Genomic DNA, 20,280 nt, shown 5'->3' with positions numbered 1-20,280 from the left:
ATCCAGCCAGGAGTAAAGCAGAGAGGATGGCATAGTTCCAAAGTCATAAAGTCTTTGCAATACATAAAAAAAAAAAAAATTAAATTAAAAAAAATAAAACTCAGTGCAGCCATCTGCAAACAAACACACACACAAACAAACCTCAGTGCACACACGCAAACAAACCTCAGGGACGGCTGGTTATGGTGATGCACCCAAAAGGAGCACCGGGCTTCTGGGAGTGCGCAAGGATCAGCGCCACCAACCACATCCTCCACAGCTGGGTGCTGTGACTACCAAGCAAAGCAAACAGCTCACACAAGGATTCTTTGGAATTTTCAACAAGCCCAGGGAAGTGATGAGATTATAACTCAACCACCAGATGTCGCTCTCATGAAAAGACTGGGACAGTGCGGCTTTAGCTTCCCTTGCTCACATATGAACGTTTTATAAAAAAACGAAAGTTAACTTTATAAGGAGATGTTGCAGTTTAAGGGAGAAGTTCTAAAGTCAAGACTTTTAAGCACTCACACTGCAGGGAGCCTGGCGGATCTCTATGAGTTCAAGACAGTCTGGTCTACAGAGATTTAGGACAGCCAGGGCTACAAAGAGAAACTCTGTCTTGAAAAACCATAACATATCATGACTCCACAGAGGAATGAGCAATGTATGCACATAAAATGTGCACTGCATTTAGGAGGAAATATGATCAAAATCCAGTATGCACATGTATGAAATGTCAAAGAATACATAAAAGATATTCTAAAAGATGTATATTGCAGTGCACAAAACATAACATTCGTTTGCAAAAGGTCTTTTACAATTATATATACTGAATTTATTTAGCATAGATGAGAAAGTTATTTCATGTTCATTGATATTACTTGGCTAGTATCTTTATGGTTGCAAAATCAACCTTGCAGATCACTTGCTATAGCAACACCCCTGCCGTCCAGTGCTAACCAATACCTTACCTACCCACAATTCATAGAACAGCTAAGGGCCTAGTATGGAGGGAGCAGGGGAATAATTTTATTCATGGGACCAATAGCAAGCAGAACCAAGACTTAGTGCTATCTGAACTATCGCTAAAGGGAGTACTCTTCAAAGAAAAGGAACAGAGTTCACACCACAATGCTCTTTCTTCAGTTTCACACTGCTAAAACACGGCTCCGTGGGTAAAGATGACTACTCCCAAGACTGGAGACCAGAGTTCAAGTCCCAGGCCCCACACGGTAGAGAGACGCCTGTAATTTGTTCTCAGACCTCCATACTCCTGCCGTGGCATGAAGGTGCCCACATGCGCATGCATATGTGACACACAATTAATAAATTAATAAAAATGTCCGTGGACAAGGATCCTGTTAACATAGAGTCTTAGGGAAAATATTTGATTGCGTGATCTTCCATAGATAAACTACGGTACAATTATCTCACTCAATTCTCTTCAGTTGTTACATGAAAAACAGGAGTGGATCTATTTCTAAGACGTATTAAGTGAAAAATCACAGTTCTGGAAGAGATGCATGATGGAGCATCCCATTTATATTTGTAAGACGCCCTGTGAGAATGCTAACCAATAATAAGTCATACAAGACATAGCAGGTTCCTTCTGAGGTCGGAGGGGAAGAATGGTAAAGAGGAAGGAAGATCGTGCTGGCTTCTGAGCGGTTTAACACTTCCTAGCAAGAATGCCTGTGTGTCCCTGACAGAGCATGAGCAATCTGAACGCCATTAAACGGGAGACTGTCCCTTTAAGAAGCAGATGCAGCACCTCAGAAGAAAGCAGGGCACAGTAAGGCCAGAGGCACTTCCATACACCTGATCCTTCTCACCCTGGCAAATTTTTTCATATTATATTTATTCTATTATATCTCTCCAACTGTATTTCTGTTTCCCTATTTTATTTTATTAGATTTAAAAAAATACCAATCCAAGTTCCCACTCTCTCCCCTCCTCCCATTCCCTCCATACACCCTCCCACCCCACCCCTATCCACTCCTCCGAGAGGGTGAGGCACATTGCTTTGTGGAAGGTCTAAGGCCCTCCCTACTATCCCTAGGCTGAGCAAGATTTATATCCAAAGAGATTAGGTTCTCAAAAAGCCAGTACATGCAGTAGGGATAAATCCTGGTTCCACTGCCAATGACCCCTCAATCTGCCCCAGCCATACAACTGTGAACCACATTCAGAGGGACTAGTTTGGACCTATGCTTGTTCCTTCCCAGGCCAGCTGGTGTTGGTGAGCTCCCATTAGCTCAGGTAAGCTGTTTCAGTAGGTGAACCCATCATGGTCTTGACCTATTTACTCATATTCTCATTCCTCCCACTCTTCAACTGGACTTTGGGAGCTCAGTCCAGTGCTCCGATGTGGGTCTCTGCCCTGGCAACTTTTTAATAAAACATCATTTGGAAAAAACTGCAAACTAACACACTTAGTCGTCAGGTTACTAGCACAAGGAACACCTGTATGCCACTACCCAAAAATTCACCTCTCTTGCCACGTTGCCACATTGGTTTTATAACCTGCTCTTCCTTTGTCCCCCACTCCTTTCCCCTACTTCCTGTCTAGCCATCCCACAATTGATTTTTCTGAACCATCTGGGAGTAAGGTCAGTGAGGTTTATGCTGTGGGATATTTGTACACTGTGTGAAGATAAATTGCTGTGATTGGTTAAATACAGAGCTGAACAACCAATAGGCAGGAGATATAGGTGGAACTTCTGGGAACAGAGAGGACTCTGGGAGGAAGAGAGGCAGAGAAGCCAGCCAGATGTGGAAGAGTCAGACATACAGATTGAGATAGAGGTAAAACCCACATGGTAGAAGGTAGATTAATAAAAATATTGGTTAATTTAAGTTATAAGAGCTAGTTAGGAACAAGCCTAAGCTATAAGCCATTCATAATGAATAAGCTGTCTCTGTGTTGTTATTTGGGAGCTGTTGGACCAAAAAAGAAAAAAAAATTGTTTACATGTTTACCTCTTCCACAGCCCGGTTTTATAAATCAGACCACTTTATACCACTACCCAGGTTACCATATGTCAGGTGACCCAGTGGCATCTTCTCAGCACTTTTCAATCCTGCAGGATGAGCTCCAGCCAGAGCCAGCTAGTGCACTCGGCTCTCGTGACTCTCCTGCTTCTTAATCTGGAATTTTTATACTATTCTCTTTTAGAACATTGACAGTCTTTTTTCTTGACAGATCTCTATGAGTAGAGTAAGGTACTAACCCACGACAGAAAGGGCTCCATACCTTCTCAGGACATTTTATCTGGAACACCTGCCCCTCCAGCGGTGTTGATTTTAATCACCAGCACTGCAGTCCATTTCTCCACTGCACTGAGACTGTTTTGTTTGGCAATTACTAAGAAATTTATGGTGCGGGCCAGCAAGACAGTGTAACAGATGAGCGCTTGTCACCGCACCAGCAGACCTGAGTTCAGTTCCTGGATGAAAGGACAGAACTGGCGACTCCCACACATATGCACACAACAACTTTATTAACTAATGTAAAATAAAAAAGTTGGCTGGAAAAAGAGCATGTAAGCTCACAGGACTACCTTATGCCTCACCCAAATATGCCCCTAGACTCAGCACCTAGGACAGAGCCATCCTGATTTGGCTTCCTTGCACTCGGCTTACAAACCCTCATGAGAGTGTTTGGCTTTGCTGCTGTCTGAAGTTGACTTTATCACAAGCCAGTAGTTAATCTCTCAACTCGTCTAAATGCCTGGGAGTGGATTAGGTTCCACCTGCTAACACACCTATCTATACTAGGCAGGGGGCACACACCTGTAATCCCAGACTCTGGAGGTGGAGACTGGAGGAAAGAGGAACCTATGTTTCGGGGCTAGCCAGGGCTAAATATTGAAAACACAAAACAAATCAAAACAAAACAAACCACAGATTCCTTCCGACAAGATACACTGGCCACCTAGAGGGCCGGAGCCATCTTTCTCCCCTTTCTGGCTTCTCCTGCTGCCAAGGTGAGAACAGACTATGTCAACAACAATGTCTGGGAATATACTCTAGCTCATTGCAGAATGTCATGAAGGCACTCATGGCTTTTGTCCTGGATGGCCCCAGAGGTCCGTATGTTGACGGCTCGATGCTCAAAGGCAGTGCTGGCAACATGAGTACCACCGAGCTGTGGCGGAGCCTGTAAGAGATGGAGGCTTGTGGAGGGAAGTCACTCCATAGGGAGCGTTCTCTCGCTTGCACCCCAGCTTCAGGTCACCCTGAGACCAGTTCCACCACATCTCCCCACTAGAATGTTCTGCTTTCCAGGGGCCCAAAAAGCAATGGAGTCAGCTGACTACGGATTGAAACCAAAATAAACAATTCCTCCTTTAATGGTTTACGGCAGATATCTTGTCAAAAAATAGAAAGCTAAGGAACACAGCCCAGAGCACCAGGGTCTTCCCTTGGGGGGGTCAATTCCAGGTAGGACTGACATGACTTATGAGCAAGAGCCTAGATCAAACACTCTTGTCGCCCTTCCAGTACCTCATTTCCTCCTTTAACTACATCAACTGCTGCTTCCTGAAATGAAAATTAGATAGAAGAGACAGACAACAAAAAGGATGTAGACAAACAAGATCATGCTGATGATGACCACAGCTAAGAAAACAAAGCGCTGTGTAGAAAAGATCCCAGCCAATGTGAAGATAGGGACCAGGCAAAGCCTCTGCCTCAGTTAGGGTTATCATCGCTGTGATGAAACACCGAGACCAGAAGGAGGAAAGGGTTTACACTTCTACATTACAGCCCATCGTTAAAAAAAAGCCAGGACAGGAACTCAAGCAGAACAGGAACCTGGAGGCAGTAGCTAACACAGAGGCTGTGGAGGGGAGCTGCTTACTGGCTTGTTCCCCATGGCTTAATCAGTCTGCTTTCTTATAGAACCCAGGACCACTAGGCCAAGGGTGGCCCCACCCACAACGAAGTTGGTCTTCAAACCCTAATTAAGAAAACGCCCTACATCCTAGCCTACAGTCCATCTTATAGAAGTATTTCCTCAACTGGTGGCTCTAGCTTGTGTCATAGTGACATAAAACAGCCTCTTTGGAAATATGACCTATGTGGTGAGGAGGGGACGTTCAGGAATTGGTCACGGCTGAGTCAGCTAGGTCAGGAAGCCTCACGCAAGAGCACTGTGGTAGGGAATGACTTGGCACACCAAGGGGGAAAGAGGCAGAGAATGGCAGGAGACAGCTGGAAGAAGAAAGAGCAGAACTATTCCGGTCACAAGGAGCATGGCTTTCTTCTAATTACTATGGACAGTCACTGAAAGTCTGTACACTGGGAAGAAACGTGTAATCAATGTCTGAAATGGATAGGGGAGACACTGTGGAGAACAGATCAGAGAAGGCAAAGATACAAACAGGGCGCTCGCACAGCGGCGGGGCCATGTCAGACCCCAGCACAGGACTGAGGAGGGGACCCAAGTGATGGCACAGAGGAGCAGAATCAGCCATGCTACCAACTCCACAGCAGCGGCGGATGGCGGAGAAAGGGCAAGCGGGTGGAGAGGGAGGAGGAAGCTGACGCCAGGCTCCCTTTGGGTATGTGGTGCTATTTAAAACCCATCTGTTTGCTTCAGGAAATTAGAAAAAGATGGCAGTCTCCAGCGGCCTCGGTGGAGAGCCAGGTCTTTGTGGTCTTCAGCACATGAACAAGGGTTCTTTAAAATGTCCACATCTAACCCACTGTCACGTGATAAACAGACCCTCATTCTCACACGGACTTGTGTACTTTCAGATGGGAGGCTTCTTAAATTGTCTCTACTGACAACCCCTTTTTGCCCAAGATATCTGTATGCAACACCAGATATACAGATAGATAAACAAAAAGAAGTGCAAATCAAACATTGATCGATAAATCACTTTTTAAAAACCTGCTTAAAGACAGCACTTGAGCATACACCTAATCTTATTTTTTATTAAAGATGAAGGGGCTGGAGAGATGGCTGAGCGGTTAAGAGAACTTGTTGCTCTTGCAGAGGACCCAGGTTCTACCCAGCACCGACATGGTGGCTCACCACCACCTCTAAACCAGTTCCAGGGGATTTGATGCTGTCCTGAACTCTAAACACACCAGGCAGACATGATGGCAGACATCCATTCAAACAAAATACTCACAAACATGAACGTACTTTTAAAAGCATAAAAATAAAGATGAAAACAAAGTCTTCTCTAATGAGAAGAATGTGCTTATTCTACAAAGAATTAAATTCTGGCTGAATATTTGCTTCTGCAGGACACTGGACATCTTCAGCACTTTTCAGAGTTGAATGTTTTGACTCTATAACAGTCAACGCTAAGAACACCACATAAAAATGCAGTATAGAACAACAAAAATGTGCTTAGGCCATTTCAGAAATATTTGGAAACTCTCATTGACCATTTTTTAAATGAAACTCAAGCAACTCAAATAGCAATTCTTAAACGCAAACATCCTAGTAAATAAAACCCAAAGCAAACTAACTTCATACTTGAGCTGAAGGACGATGGGAGGAAACAGGGAAGTCTGTTTTCCATGGTTCTACCTAGAAAAGTCATATGAAAAGGCCATGTGTATGACTTATGAAATAAGCAAGTGGCTGAAGATGGGCGTGGTCAAGCCACACCTCTAGGGCCAAAGCACAGCCAAGCTCATGCATGAATGGTCCACACCTACCTAGGAGACAAGCTGCGACTGCCTCATTTAGCTCTATGAGCTAGGAAACTGGCTCAGGACACCTTTCCCTTGCTTCCCTGACTTGAGCTATGTCCTGAGATAATAAAACACTGACAAACCAACTCAAGGAAGGAAAGGGCTTACTTGAGCTTAGAGGTCATAGTCCATCAGTGAGAGAAGTCAAGGTAAGAACTAACGCAGAGACCAAGACTGCTTACTGGCTTGGTCAGCCTGCTTTCTTATACAACTCAGAACCACCTGCTTAGGGGTAGCACTGCCCAGAGTGGGCTGGGCTCTCCCATTTCAATCATTAATCAAGAAAATGCCCCATAGACTTGGACACGAGCCAATCCAGTAGAGGCATTTTCTTTGTTTGGTTTAGTTTTTCAAGACAGGATTTCTCCAAGTAGCGCAGGCAGTACTAGAACTTGCTCTGTAAACCAGGTTGACCTCTAACTCAGAGAGATCCACCTGCCTCTGCCTCCTGAGTACTGGTATTAAAGGTGTGAACTACCACAGCCACCACCGCCAGGCTTTACACATTAAAGCCTAGTTTTTTGTTTTGTTTTGTTTGGGGTATTTTCTTAATTTGTTTCCTCTTCGCAGATGACTCTAACTGGTATCAAAGTGACCAAAATTAGCCAGCATAAGTCAGTTCTTCGAGCAGACTTTTACTGCTGTTTGAATTTAAATACAAAACTCTTTCCTACTTAATGTACATTTTTAAATTACTATAAGCAAATTAATATGCAAAGCCAGCACAAACAATGTGGCTACCTGCAGTACTGGAAACAATGCTACTTACTACAGCCTATCCCACACTACAAAACCCTTGCCGTAAGAATGCATTTGTAAAAAGCAAGACGGATACCTAGTTACTAACCAGGAGTGCAATCAAGTCTATGACTATGCCAGACGCCATCTGGCAGGGCGACACACAGCGACCTGAGATGAGCATCAGGGTCCACAGTGGGCTGATGAGGACACCACTGAGGGGCCCAAAGAGCACTCAGCCAATAGCAGAAGCCCACCCATGTCTACAAGCCCACCTATGTTCTTCCCTCCTGCCCACATGCCTTGCTTGAAATAGAACAAATCTGAAATCCAGGCAATTTTGTCTGACTCTCTGTCCTCCTTGAGACTAGCTGCTAGGGCAGTCCAGTTTTCTTTTTTTTTTTCTTTCTTTCTTTCTTTCTTTCTTTTTTTACAGCTTGTAGGAACTTTATTTTCCTTCCACCTTTTTTTCCTTTGCTCAGGTGTCTGCAGAGGAGCTCAGGACCACTCAGTGGTGGCTCCAACCCACTCGGTGGCCTGCACTGTGGGAGCTGCTGACCAATCCTCAGTGACTGGCTGGGCACTCCAATCTTCAGTAGGGAACTGCTGGATGGGTACTGAGAGCGCCTGAACACCTCAGACCAGTCAGCCACCTCTGGCTGAGCAGCAGTGAACTCAGGAGCTGGTGCGGTCCATTCACCCTGAAAATCCTCCTTGGTCACGGCCTTCTCAGCAGCAGCCTGTTCTTCCTTCTCAGTCTCCTCTGGGTCTCTGTAGAAGTAAAGATCAGGCATAACCTCCCATGGGTGCTCACGGGAGATAGCGCCACGCATGCGGAGTACTTCCTGAGCCAGCATCCACCACATCAGGCCTGCTGAGTGAGCTCCCTTGTTCCACGGTTTGGCGATGTCCGCGCAGAGGTGAGTCTGTGTTGCACAGGACAATGGTGGGCAGGCTCATGTAAGACGCCTCTGTGAGGGGCTGGTGGTCAGCCCTGGGATCGGTCACCACTAGAAGCCGTGGCTCCCGGAAGGCTGCCTGGATCTGGTTAGTGAAGGTCCCTGGGGTGAACCGGCCAGCAATCGGAGTTGCTCCCGTGGCAGCAGCAAACTTCAGCACGGCTCGCTGCCCAGATGACGCTGACATCAGCAGGGTTCTCAATGACAACAAGAGCCCGAGCTGCACGCAACAGCTTCTCCCAGCTTCTCTCCAGATTGATGATGTGGATGCCGTCGCTTTTCCTTTTGTAGATGAACTGCTCCATCTGAAAGTGGAGGTTGGTGCCACCTAAGTGGGTGCCTGCAGTGAGGAATTTGAGGACATCCTCCTCTTTCATCTGCAGGACATCATGGGTTCCGGACATTGTGTAAGTTTCCCTTTAAGTTATGTCGGGAATCAAGACCCATCCCGGGGCAGCGTGGAGAGGCGACATCCAGTTTTCTAAACAGGCCAGAGCTTAGAAGTCTGACTGCTTGTGCTTCCTTCCAAGTGAAACCTAAACATGCTGGCTAAGCCGCAGCTGCCTCAGGGAATGAACAGGGAATTAGGGGGTGAATGTCATCCTCATCACCTATATATGTCTTCTTGCAAACAGAACACATTTCTCCCGTCGTGGGCAGCGGTAACTCACGAAGCCCTCAAGCCTCCTGGTGACATCACAGTATCTGTGCCTACCCAACCGGAGCCAAACGCACCCGGAACTCCAGTCTGCTTTGTTTTCTGCACACAGAACAGGTGCTCAGTTTCAATACACCTGGGGATTTTCATTTTCTAACCATTTTAAGTGTTAAAAATAAACTAAGAAGAAAGGGGGATACAGAAAAGCTGAGTGGAATTGAGGAGATAGTTACACAACTCTAAATTTACTAAAAGACAAAAGTCCCTGAACAAAAGGTATGAGCTACAGCTTTCTGGCCCAGCACATTTGAGAGATCAGATTAGATTCCTAGCACCACACGGAGGGGGCGAAGAAGTAAACTTTATGATGTGTAAATCACAGCTCAATAAAGCCAGGTGGTCGGCTGTTTGCTTGCTTGTGTGATTGTTCTTGAGACAAGGTCTCATGTAACCCAAGCTGTCTGTCCTTAACCTATCTATGTAGCTAGTGATGGCTGTGAACTCTGAATACCATCCCCCAACAAACTGTCTACACAGCTGAGGAAGGCTGTGAACTCTGAATCCCATCCCCCACAAACTGTCTAGACAACTGAGGATGGCTGTGAACTCCGAATCCCATCCCCCACAAACTGTCTACACAGCTGAGGATGACTGTGAACTCCGAATCCCATCCCCCACAAACTGTCTGCACAACTGAGGATGGCTGTGAACTCGGAATCCTGTCTCCCTTTGTCAGGTTCTTTCATCACACAACAGACAAGTCCAACCAGGAGGGACGGTCTCATTCCCGGCAGAGGACACACCCTGCCACTGGAACTATAGAACCACTTTTTCTAAGGGGAAGAAAGGCCACAGTTCCTGCTGAACCCCAGGACACATCCCATCATGGTTGGATGATGCCACAATAAATGGGCCAAAGGGAGACTGCTAACAGCTGGGGGGCCAGTAGAGAAAACTGTGGGTGTGCTAGTGCCTGCAGGGAGCCACAGACTTGATTAGCCTGCATGGGAACTGCAGAGGGAACAGGCGGGAGTGAGGCAGGACCAGTCTAGGGGCATGAGACAAGGAGCAATAAGCACACTGGAACGCTGATGCCCACATGAGCAACCCAAGCACCTAGGACTCACCCCAGACCTAGTAAGAATCACTGGTGAGGTCTACAGCCATACCACCCTGAACGCGCCCGATCTCGTCTGATCTCGGAAGCTAAGCAGGGTCGGGCCTGGTTAGTACTTGGATGGGAGACCGCCCGGGAATACCGGGTGCTGTAGGCTTTAAAAAAAAAAAAAAAAAAAAAAAAAGAATCACTGGTGAGAGCCAGGCAGTATTGGCACATGCCTTTAATCTCAGCATTTGGGAGTTTGAGGCCAATCTGGTCTACAAAGTGAATTCCAGGACAGCTAAGACGGTTGCACAAAGAAACCCTGTCTCAAAAGAAAAAAAAAAAAAAACTCACTGATGTGAAAACTCAGGAATCCCCACTTTCCAGCAAGGAGACTTTTGTGCACACTCAAGTGTGGGGACCACTGAGCCACCGTGATAAAATGATCATACTTTACCTCAAAAGCAATGAGAAGCCCAGACAATTTTAAGAAGCAAGGTAAGAATGGACTTGAATTTGAGGCATACAGTCTAGCTTGGTACATTGCTTTGGGGCAGAGCAAGAATCCAGAATGCCCTCCAGTGCCCAAGAGCCCTTACACACCACTCCCTTTACCCTTTAACCTCTTATACTATAACTCCACAGATGAAGATGGTCCTCCAGAGTGGGCACATTGGGCTTTCTGGTATTATTTTGTTTGTTTTTCGAGACAGGGTTTCCTTGTGTAGCCCAGCCCTGGCTGTCCTGGAACTAGCTCTGTAGACCACACCAGCCTCCATTTACTGTATTCTTTACTGCAACTGTCTTGAAACGTGGGGTCTTCAGAGAGTGATGACAACATGAGGGTGGGTGTGGGGGTCTGAATGAGCGCGGCCCCACAGACTCGTGTCTGAGTGCTTGGTCCCCAGTGAGTGGAGATATTTGGGAAGGATTAGGAGGCGTGTTCTTATTGGAGGAAATCTATCATGGAGGATGGGCTTTGAGGTTTCAAAGCCCATGCCAGCCGGGCGGTGGTGGCGCACGCCTTTAATCCCAGCACTCGGGAGGCAGAGGCAGGCGGATCTCTGTGAGTTCGAGACCAGCCTGGTCTACAAGAGCTAGTTCCAGGACAGGCTCCAAAACCACAGAGAAACCCTGTCTCGAAAAACCAAAAAAAAAAAAAAAAAACAAACAAACAAAAGCCCATGCCAGGCCCAGTATCTCTCTCTCCCTCTCTACTGCCAACAAATCAGGGTATAACCCTCCCCACTACTGCTCCAGTGCCGAGCCTGTCCGCTTCCCACCGTGATGATCATGGACTAGCCCTCTAAACCTATAAGCAAACCCCAATTATGCTGTCTTTCAGAAGTTGCCTTGGTCGTGGTTTCTCTTTCCAGCAATGGAACACTAAGACAAGGACAAAAGCCTCATGAATGGGTTAATATTGATTACTATAGGTGAGGGTTGCTCACTGGCAGTAACGGGCTAGTAACTATCAGCATGGGTTATTAGTCTGAGGATATGGCTGAGCTGGATATGGCCTTGCACATATGAGGCCCTGAGTTCAATCTTATGCGCTGCTATTAAAAAATATGGGGATACAGGTTACTGGTTCACATGAGTTCACTCTCTCCATGATATGCTCCTTCCCTACATGATGCTATTGGTCATGTTAACACAGCAAGCATCCATCCCAGTCTTGAATCTCAGACTCTCTAGAACTGTAAGAACCGAATCTCTGCTCTCCAGGAGGTGGTTACCATCTCAATAACAGCGGAAAAAGTAACCACACAGAAACATGCCTTTTCAAAATCCTCGCTCCTTAAAAAGGCACTGCATGAGAACCCTGTAACAACACTGACGTCCACCAACTGAAAGAGGGGCTATACAATGCAACATCCAGAGCAACCAAAGTTATCCCACCTTCCACCTACAGGTCATTGGGAGAGCAGGTACCGCTCCCAGATGACTAGCATCGCACTTCCCCTGCAGACACACGCTGACACTGGTCAGTGGTGGACAGAGCTAGAACAGAGTTCACTCTTCTCCCTTAGAAAAGCATAAGGATGGTAGATCTGCACCATTTTCTCACCTGGAGTCCTGGGAATCACCCTAATAGGAAACTGCATTAACCAAGGGAACCCCCAGTGGGGTCTGTGGCTCATGCAGGGTCTGGAAGAAGAAAGCCTAACTGTTGCTCTTAATGACAGTGCCAGGAGCCAGCGTTTGCGCCAGCACTGGTCATGCCCAGTGCTACAGCTCTGCCTGACCTTACACCTTCGCAGCTAGGAGGCATCCTTAAGATGGAGAAACCGGGGGATTAAGCGCCTTACCCAAGGCTGTACAAGCAGAGGTTCAAACCCGCTTCCACGCTACTCTAGGTCTGCATACACCACTTGACAGGCTGTGTCAGACTAGTTTTTCCTAGATTCTGAAATCTAAGTAATTAGGAAGTAAGCAAACTTAATCATAGGCTCTACAACATCTATAAATAAACTACATTCCTAGAAACCACCCAGGACTAGGTGCTCAAGTGTGGTGCAAAAGTGGCCACCGGCAGCATCTAAACAAATGGCCACGGCTGCTGTCCCAAAAAATTTTACTTACAAAAGTAAGTGACATCTGCGTTACAAAAGTAGGCACGGGGTTCTCAGGCCCCTGGCCTAGTGGAAGGGACACTGAATTCAGAATTATCCTGCTCTGCCTTCAACAGTTGTGCGACCCGGTACCAATCGCTTCCTGTCCAGAGAGGCCTCTGGAGTAGCTGGGACTGCAGACTTGTGCCCCTACGGGGAGAACACCTCCACCCTCCTGGGCAGTCTTCAAGGGTTTCTGTTTCCAAACAGGAAGCAGCAATGACTGCCCCGCCCTTTACTTTCACTTTCCGTTCTCGACCCCTTCTCCTGGAAACCTGAGCAGGAGCAGAGCGCTCCTGACTACAACCTGCGGGGACTGAGCAAGGACCCAGGCAGGGTCAGACTCGTCTGAGGAAGTAGGCAGGTTGTCTGTGTTTCCTCACCCGATCTCACCCGATTCTCAGTCTCTGGGACAGGGCCAGCATGAGGACCTGCGGCAGGGGCAGCAGGGCCAGCCGAGGTTTGTCCCTTCCTCCCACTCAGTCTCAAGCCACTGAGCACACAGGAAACTACGCTCAGGTTCCCATATCGCAGGCATATGAGGCTGACCTGGAAAGAACGAGAGCCCCGGAGGAGGAAGATGGTGAGGCCTGATTGCAAAGCCCTTTCCCAGAAGCCCAGGGATCACTTGGTACAAAGCAATCCACCAGGTGCTCATCAACCGTGCTCTAGTGCTGGCTTCTGAGGGCGTGGGCAGCAGCTGGGTTCTGGGCCTGGCTTTCCCATCCGACCTCCACATTACTGAACTTCCTGACACTCTCCTTTCTCGAAAGGTGAAACCATCAGACTCCACAGAACACTGCTACAATGCCAGCTTGCTCTTTCCTTCCACTTCTAAGGTATCGCCACCACTGCTCTTTCCTTGGGGATTGTATAAAGTGTCTTCAGCAATGTTTTGGTACAGGAAAACACATACTGCAATAATGCTGGAGATGGCTGGCAATATCTACAGGAGTACTGACTCAAACTTTAAAAGTCCCATATAGCTGGGTGGTGGCGGTGGCACACACCCTTAATCCCAACACTTGGGAGGCAGAGACAGGCAAATCTGAGATCAAAGTCATCCTGGTCTATAGCGCAAGTTTCAGGACAGCCAGGGCTACACAGAGAAACCTTGTCTTAAAAACAAAATAAACAAGAAAGAGAGGGAGGGAGGGTGGGAGGGAGGGAAAAGGGGGAGAAGGAAAGAAGGAAGGAAGGAAGGAAGGAAGACAAAAAAGCCCCATATACAACCACCTCCCCCAAAAAAAGTAGAAAGAAAAAACAATCCTCAGATACAGAGAGAACCACACATCTCCCTACTGGAGGCGGGGAGAAGGGGGGAGGGTAAGCTAAACTAGCTAAACTCTAAACTAGCTCAAGGCCTATCCTATCAGAACCTGGCCAAATACAGCCCCGGTGCCCTCCGCCACAGCCGCACCACCTAGAGTCTAGCATCCACCACAGCTCTCCTCTGGCTCTCAGCTCCCGCATGGCTACTGAAATTCCACCTCTGAAGCCCTGTTCAAGCCCTCTGGATGAGGTGTCAAAACTGGAAAGAATTCACAGACACATGCGTTTCAAACAGCTTGCTGCCCTTAAGGATCTGGCCCACAGGATTAAAGGGTGGGTTCTAAGTCGCTGCCCTTAGACAGGGTCTCAGTCTGGAACCCACGCCTTGGCCTCCCTTCCCTCTGGGGGCAGGACCACCAAATCCTGGCTACAGATAACCTTCCTTCATCCTGTAATGAGAACTTTGACCTTCTCCCAGAGAGGTCGGTCCACTGTGTCCCCAGTCCAGGCTGGTGTCCCTCCCCTGTGGTTCTCAGCTCAGCCATACTCGCCCCACCCCCAGAGCCCCACCTAGAGAGAAAGAGCTTTCACAGCCCTAGCCCATCCCACCCAAGACAAAGGGCACCATCTCTTAGTTACTGGAAGAACCAACTAACAATGTATCATTTACTGAAATACTTTTAAATAAATATGTAGGCCCACACAAGTGTCAGCATAATAGCCAAGGTACTGGTCACAAGAAAGAGCCCCTTCAGAGAGGTGCGATGACCTCACCAACTTGGCTGTCTGACCATCATGGTGCAGAGATCCAGAGCTTTAGGAGGAAACCCAGACTCACTGGGCCCAGGATGGAAAATGAGTTGACAATGGGGGGGGGGGGGGTGAGGCGTGCTTTCCCCTCTTGCTCCTCCCTGCCTAAGCCTCACAGGCCTGGCAGCAAAAGTGAAGTGACTGGGAGACTCCACTCAAGACTGACTCCTGGGCCCCAGAGGGGCAGGGATGCGGAACTGTCCATAGACTTCCAGAAGGAAACGAGAAGTCACGTGGATTCCCGCTGAAGACCATTAGCAACAGACGCATGGGCAGAGTCTAACTGAGCAGGCAGAAGCCACCTGGAAGAACTGACACCTGCCCACAGGAGGACAACTGTGCTACCAACTTGAAAGGAGGGAAGTGGGTACCCAAGTCTGTGGAGGGCCGGGGACACCAGGGAAAGTTCTGTTGAGGAAACAGAATCCCCAAAGACGGTCAACACCCAGCATCTCCCCACAAGGGCGGCTTGTTAACCTGAGCTGGACTGAAGGTAACTGATGCTGTTTTCCATCCACTCATCTGCCTTACGGGTTATAAACAACCTTATCATAAGCCCAGGATCCCCAGATGCTGCCCCCTTTGCTGTCTATGCTCCCCACCCATAGGAATGGGATGAATCCTCCTGCTTACCTCCCACCACCTCCACCCAACCCGAGCTTGCACAGAAACCAGAATTACCACTGCATGCTCCTTCTCCCACACCTCTGCCCCAAGCCAAGTCCTCCTCCTTGCTCTCCTTGATCAGGCCCTGCAATAACCTCCCTACTCCAACCCCACACCTCTGTTCTACCTCAGGCTTCATCCCAACCCACGTGACCTGGTGAAACAGCCTCCTGCTCCTCCGCCACCAACCCCACAATCTGAACTTCCTGAGGATGGAGAGAAAGACAGGAAAGTATGGGGCCATGGGAAAGAAAGGGAGTCTTCACTTCAGAATGTGGCCCAAGTCTGTCGCTGGCTGAGAACGAGAATTTCTCACAGTTAGCACTAGCTCAGGCCTTTCTCCTTCCATGGCTGTACACTTGCCATTTTCTAAATCTCCAAGACAGGGTTTTCTAGATCAGATCAAATGTTAAAAATCTCTGGGGTTAAAAATCAGGCCGTGAGCTGGGAGAGGTGGAGCATGCCTTTAATCCCAGCACTTAGGAGGCAAAGGCAGGCAGATCTCTGGGAATTCGAGGCCAGCCTGGTCTACAAGAGCTAGTTCCAGGCCAGGCACCAAAGCTACAGAAAAACCCTGTCTTGAAAAACAAAAAAACAACAAAACCTCAGGCCATGAAGGCAGGCTGGAAGCCCATGGCTGTTGTTCCAGCTACTTAGGAGGCTGAGACAAGGGGATTGCTAAAGCCAAAGAGGTTAAGACTAATCTGAGGTCATAGCGAGGCCCACACACATTAGGAACAGGCCATGAAAACCCTCCATAAGCCATTTCTTCCCATGATTCAGTGTTTCTCAACTTTTTTTCATGATCACTTCCCTAAGTAGCCCTTTTTTTTTTTTTTTTTTTTTTTTTTTTTTTTTTTTTTAAGATTTATTTATTTAGTATACAATATTCTGTCTGTGTATGCCTGCAGGCCAGAAGAGGGCCCCAGACCTCATTACAGATGGTTGTGAGCCACCATGTGGTTGCTGGGAATTGAACTCAGGACCTTTGGAAGAGCAGGCAATGCTCTTAACCTCTGAGCCATCCCTCCAGCCCCTAAGTAGCCCTTTTAGATGTCTTCCTAGTTGTATCTTCCATACAGTTTTAATAAAATTCTCTGTATGTATTGTGGTAGAGAACATGTATGGCTTAATTTTGTTACTCAATAATAGGCTCAGAAAGATGACTAATTAAAACTGTAAACATAGAAAAATTAAAACTGTAAACATTAAATCCAAAATTTAAAGCTATTAATAGCCTAATTATTGTATTTATTGACTAACTTTTAATTTAAAATGCAATATATCAAATTATTCATACATATATATATATACACACACAAATTGTTCATTTCCAGTAAGTGTGTAATAATAGAAATGTAACTGCATGTCTCTTTGTAGAATCTAAAAATGTCATTTTAAAAATCAATTCTCACAGCTGGAGAGATGGCTCAGCAGTTAAGAGCACTGACTGCTCTTCCAGAGGACCCAGGTTCAATTCCCAGCACCCACATGACAGCTCACAGCTGTCTGTAACTCCAGATCTCATACCTTCCTGCCAATGCACATAAATAAAGTTAAATAAACTAAAAAAGAAATCCGTTTTCAAGCTAGACGGTGGTGGCAAAGCAGTTGGGAGGTAGAGGCAGGTGGATCTCTGTAAGGCCAATCTGGTCTACAAATCAAGTTCCAAGTCAGCCAAAGCTGTTACACAGAGAAACCCTGTCTCAGGAAAAAGAAAAAAAAGAAAAGAAAAGAAAACAGTTTTCAAAAACAAAATCCACCCAAGGGAGACTGTAAATTTTCCCACCACTATTGGCTACTTAGGAAGAAAAAGGATTCCCATAGTATTCGCCATCAAAACCCCCTCCACAAAACAAAACTAGACATTCAGATATCTACAGCCCTAATACCTCAAGACCAGGAAACTGACTAAGGTCACCAGAGCCGGGCGAGGCCCCTTCTGTCTTAGGCTCCGCAGTTTCTCCCAATCAGCACTAGCTTGGCACCTGTGATAATCAGGTGTTTGCCATGACAATGGACAAATGACCATGGGCACATTAATGCCCAAACACATGCACAGAAATGAGACAAAGAGCTTAGTGCCCTCTAAGCCACACGGCACTGTCCCCTCTCCTTCCCAAGGGTATGGACCCCTGGATAAGCTGCTTCGTTCTACACACTCGGTGAAGCAGAAGGGCAGCCGTGTACACTCGGGGTGGGTTCTTTAGTCCACTTACAATCAGGGCCTTTTTACCAGTATCTCAAGAATCCCTCCTACAACACCCTAACACACGCCAGCTTACCCACCCTAAACAGGGTTCTTCCATACAGGACGTATCTCTCTACCCACTCTGAGACCTAGGCAACCAAAACTGAACCTTCTCCTTCTGAGGAACCAAATTTAAGCACAGGGTCAATACTCCGTAAAGAGTGGATAAATTTATGCCAACATACCTCTACACATACATACCTGCACACATACATGAGGAGTTAAGGAAGATTTGACATGAACAGAGTTTCTTTGTGCCTTGTTCATCACCTAAGACTAATACCTAGTATGAAATAGGAACTTAATAGTCAATCAATGATATGGCAAAACCTCAGGCCTGATCAAAGCATGTCTTTCCTACAGTCACGCATTCACTCGACAAACACATATTCAAGTCTTTGTACCAGGCTGCTCTGAAACCTAACTTCCACACGAGCTGAAGCCCTATCCACCAGCCATCTCCTCTCCATTCCTGAGTCATCTGGCTTTGTTTTTTTAATTGGCAGCTGACACCAAGTGCCCTTTGTCTCAATTATGCCAAGACAGTCCCAGTTAACACCTACTGCACTTCCCCAAAAGTGGGCAGGGGTCAGAAATACCACTCCACAGTTATGAGAGGCTCTGAGCTTGGTTTGTTTGTTTGTTTGTTTTTCCTTTACTGGGGAAGAAAAAAACCACATGCTAGTGATGAGGGTATAATCCAGGCTGGCCTGAACTCACCATGTAGTCCTGGGTAGTTTTGAACTTGTGATTCTCCTGCCTTGGCCCTCTGAGTGCTGAGATTACAGGTTTTTAACACCGGGCTCGGGACTGTCCCTTCATTTTCAATACAATTAAACTGATTAGGGATGGGGAAGCAGCTGGAGACAGGCCTGGTATAAGCAACTGAGACCACACTATAGAGAGTCGACAATGCCAAGGGCATGAATATTTAATGTATACACAAGAGGGAGCCATAGAAACTTCTAAGGAAGTGATAGACGGTCAGAGTACCGTAAAGCTGTTATTACCTCGATTACAGAAAAGATCTAGGACTGTAAAATTAAAAACGTCCGGCAGGCAACAGGTCATACCAAAAATACAGCCTAAAGATATAAATAAGTCGTCACAGGAGAAAATAGTACCAAATATGCTATCTCACTGTTTGCCTTGTGTGTAGTTAGAAGGTCCTGCAACACATCCATGTCCTAGACAAGCGCTAGTTCCTTGGCGTGTGGTCTTGAGCCCTCACTGAACGCAGGTCATAAGGGAGCTTTGGATCGCCGCCTTAAACGTCAGTAACACAGAGATCTGCGCTTCGGTTTCTGACCAGTTCTTATTAAGGCCAACATTTAAAGCACGACATTTATTCGTTACCCGGATCTCCGGGCAGTAAAGACAGAACCCTAACTCGCCTCCTCCAGATCATCCCCGCTTACTGCATCATTTGAAACCAAAGCTTTCTCAGGCCACGACTTGTAAAAATTCAACTCAGGTAAAATGGCAGCAGCGGCGGCAGGAGCCTGACCCTCAACTCTTGAGAGCGCGCTCCCCGCAGCCGCCGAGTGCAGAAGGAAGCGCTCGAATCAACAGGTCGGGCGCCCCCGCCCGAGAGCGTTCAGACCCCGGCGTCGCGCGGGGACGCGGCGGGTCACTTCGGTAGCCCAGGCAGGCGAGGCCGCTGGTTCTGGACCAGAAGGGACGTTTCCCGGCCTCCGGGGTGAGCCTCGGGACTGAGGATCCGGCCCTCGGCCCCGGGGTGATCAGGCAGCCCTGCGCCGCCCGCCCGGCGGACACCCCGCGGAACTTCCACGGAAGACGACAGTCGGGTTCAGAACGGCCCGGCAAAATACCCAGAAGGTCCAGGAAGGCTCGGGCCGGCTCCGGGCTGCGCTGCCCGGCCCCGCGGGACGCTCCCAGGCGTGAAGGGCAGCCTGCCCACCCTCCCTGCCAGCCTGGGACCCTGCGGGTCTCCGCATCCCTCCCACGACCCCGCGCCCGGACCGGCCCCCTCTGCCTGTCCTCGCACCTCATCGGCGTCCAGTTCCACTCGGCTGCCCACGAGCGCCATGTTCCCCTCAGCTGCGGCCGCTCGCCCACAGGGAACTCAGAACCAGCTCTGTTCTCGGCTCGGGGTTCAGCCCAGCGCGGATAGAAGCGGAACCGGGCGACCCAGCCAGCCGACCGATTTGGCCCCGGAGCCGCGGGTCCCGCGTCCCGCCCCCCCTCCTCCCCCCGCCTCTGACTAACCCGCCCACGCGCGCGGTCCCTTAGGGAGCAGCCAACCGGGTTCGGCAGGGCGGAGTCACCCAACAGAGTCAGCGGGCGCTCAGGAAAGGATCTCTGGGGTACCCGCCTCTCCAAGGGGTTTGCACCAGCCTGGCGCCCAGACTGCAGCGCGCCGAGCTGACAGCACAAGGTCGTGGCTGCGCTCCCTCTGTGGCTAGCGGTCCACCTGGTCCCTCGTCTGGAACCAGCGCGTTTACTTCGCCCAGAGGGCAGCGCGTCTGGCAGATGCAGCTAGAGGACAGCCA

The 20,280-nt window shown here is 48.2% G+C and overlaps 1 protein-coding gene, 1 non-coding gene and 1 pseudogene across 2 annotated transcripts in view; 1 reads left to right on the top strand and 2 right to left on the bottom strand.

The window, feature by feature from the left end:
• Ttc39b (tetratricopeptide repeat domain 39B) overlaps nt 1–19,946 on the bottom strand; it is a 112,354-nt gene extending 92,408 nt beyond the window's left edge. Inside the window, exon 1 of the mRNA XM_041651309.1 lies at nt 19,776–19,946. Coding sequence (XP_041507243.1) covers nt 19,776–19,817 — 42 coding nt within the window. The 5' untranslated portion in view covers nt 19,818–19,946. The remainder of the gene's footprint in view (nt 1–19,775) is intronic.
• LOC121447950 lies at nt 7,646–8,797 on the bottom strand (annotated as a pseudogene).
• Nucleotides 10,207–10,325, top strand: LOC121448929. The gene has a single exon (XR_005974400.1). It is a non-coding gene; the product is annotated as a 5S ribosomal RNA (ribosomal RNA).
• Nucleotides 19,947–20,280: the final 334 nt, after the last annotated feature.

This window comes from Microtus oregoni, unplaced genomic scaffold (genome assembly GCF_018167655.1).
Source record: "Microtus oregoni isolate MIOR12 unplaced genomic scaffold, Mior012 000005F_ref0000423, whole genome shotgun sequence".
Taxonomy (NCBI): domain Eukaryota; kingdom Metazoa; phylum Chordata; class Mammalia; order Rodentia; family Cricetidae; genus Microtus; species Microtus oregoni.
Note: the sequence above shows the minus strand (reverse complement) of the source record. Positions and strands in the feature narration are given on the sequence as shown.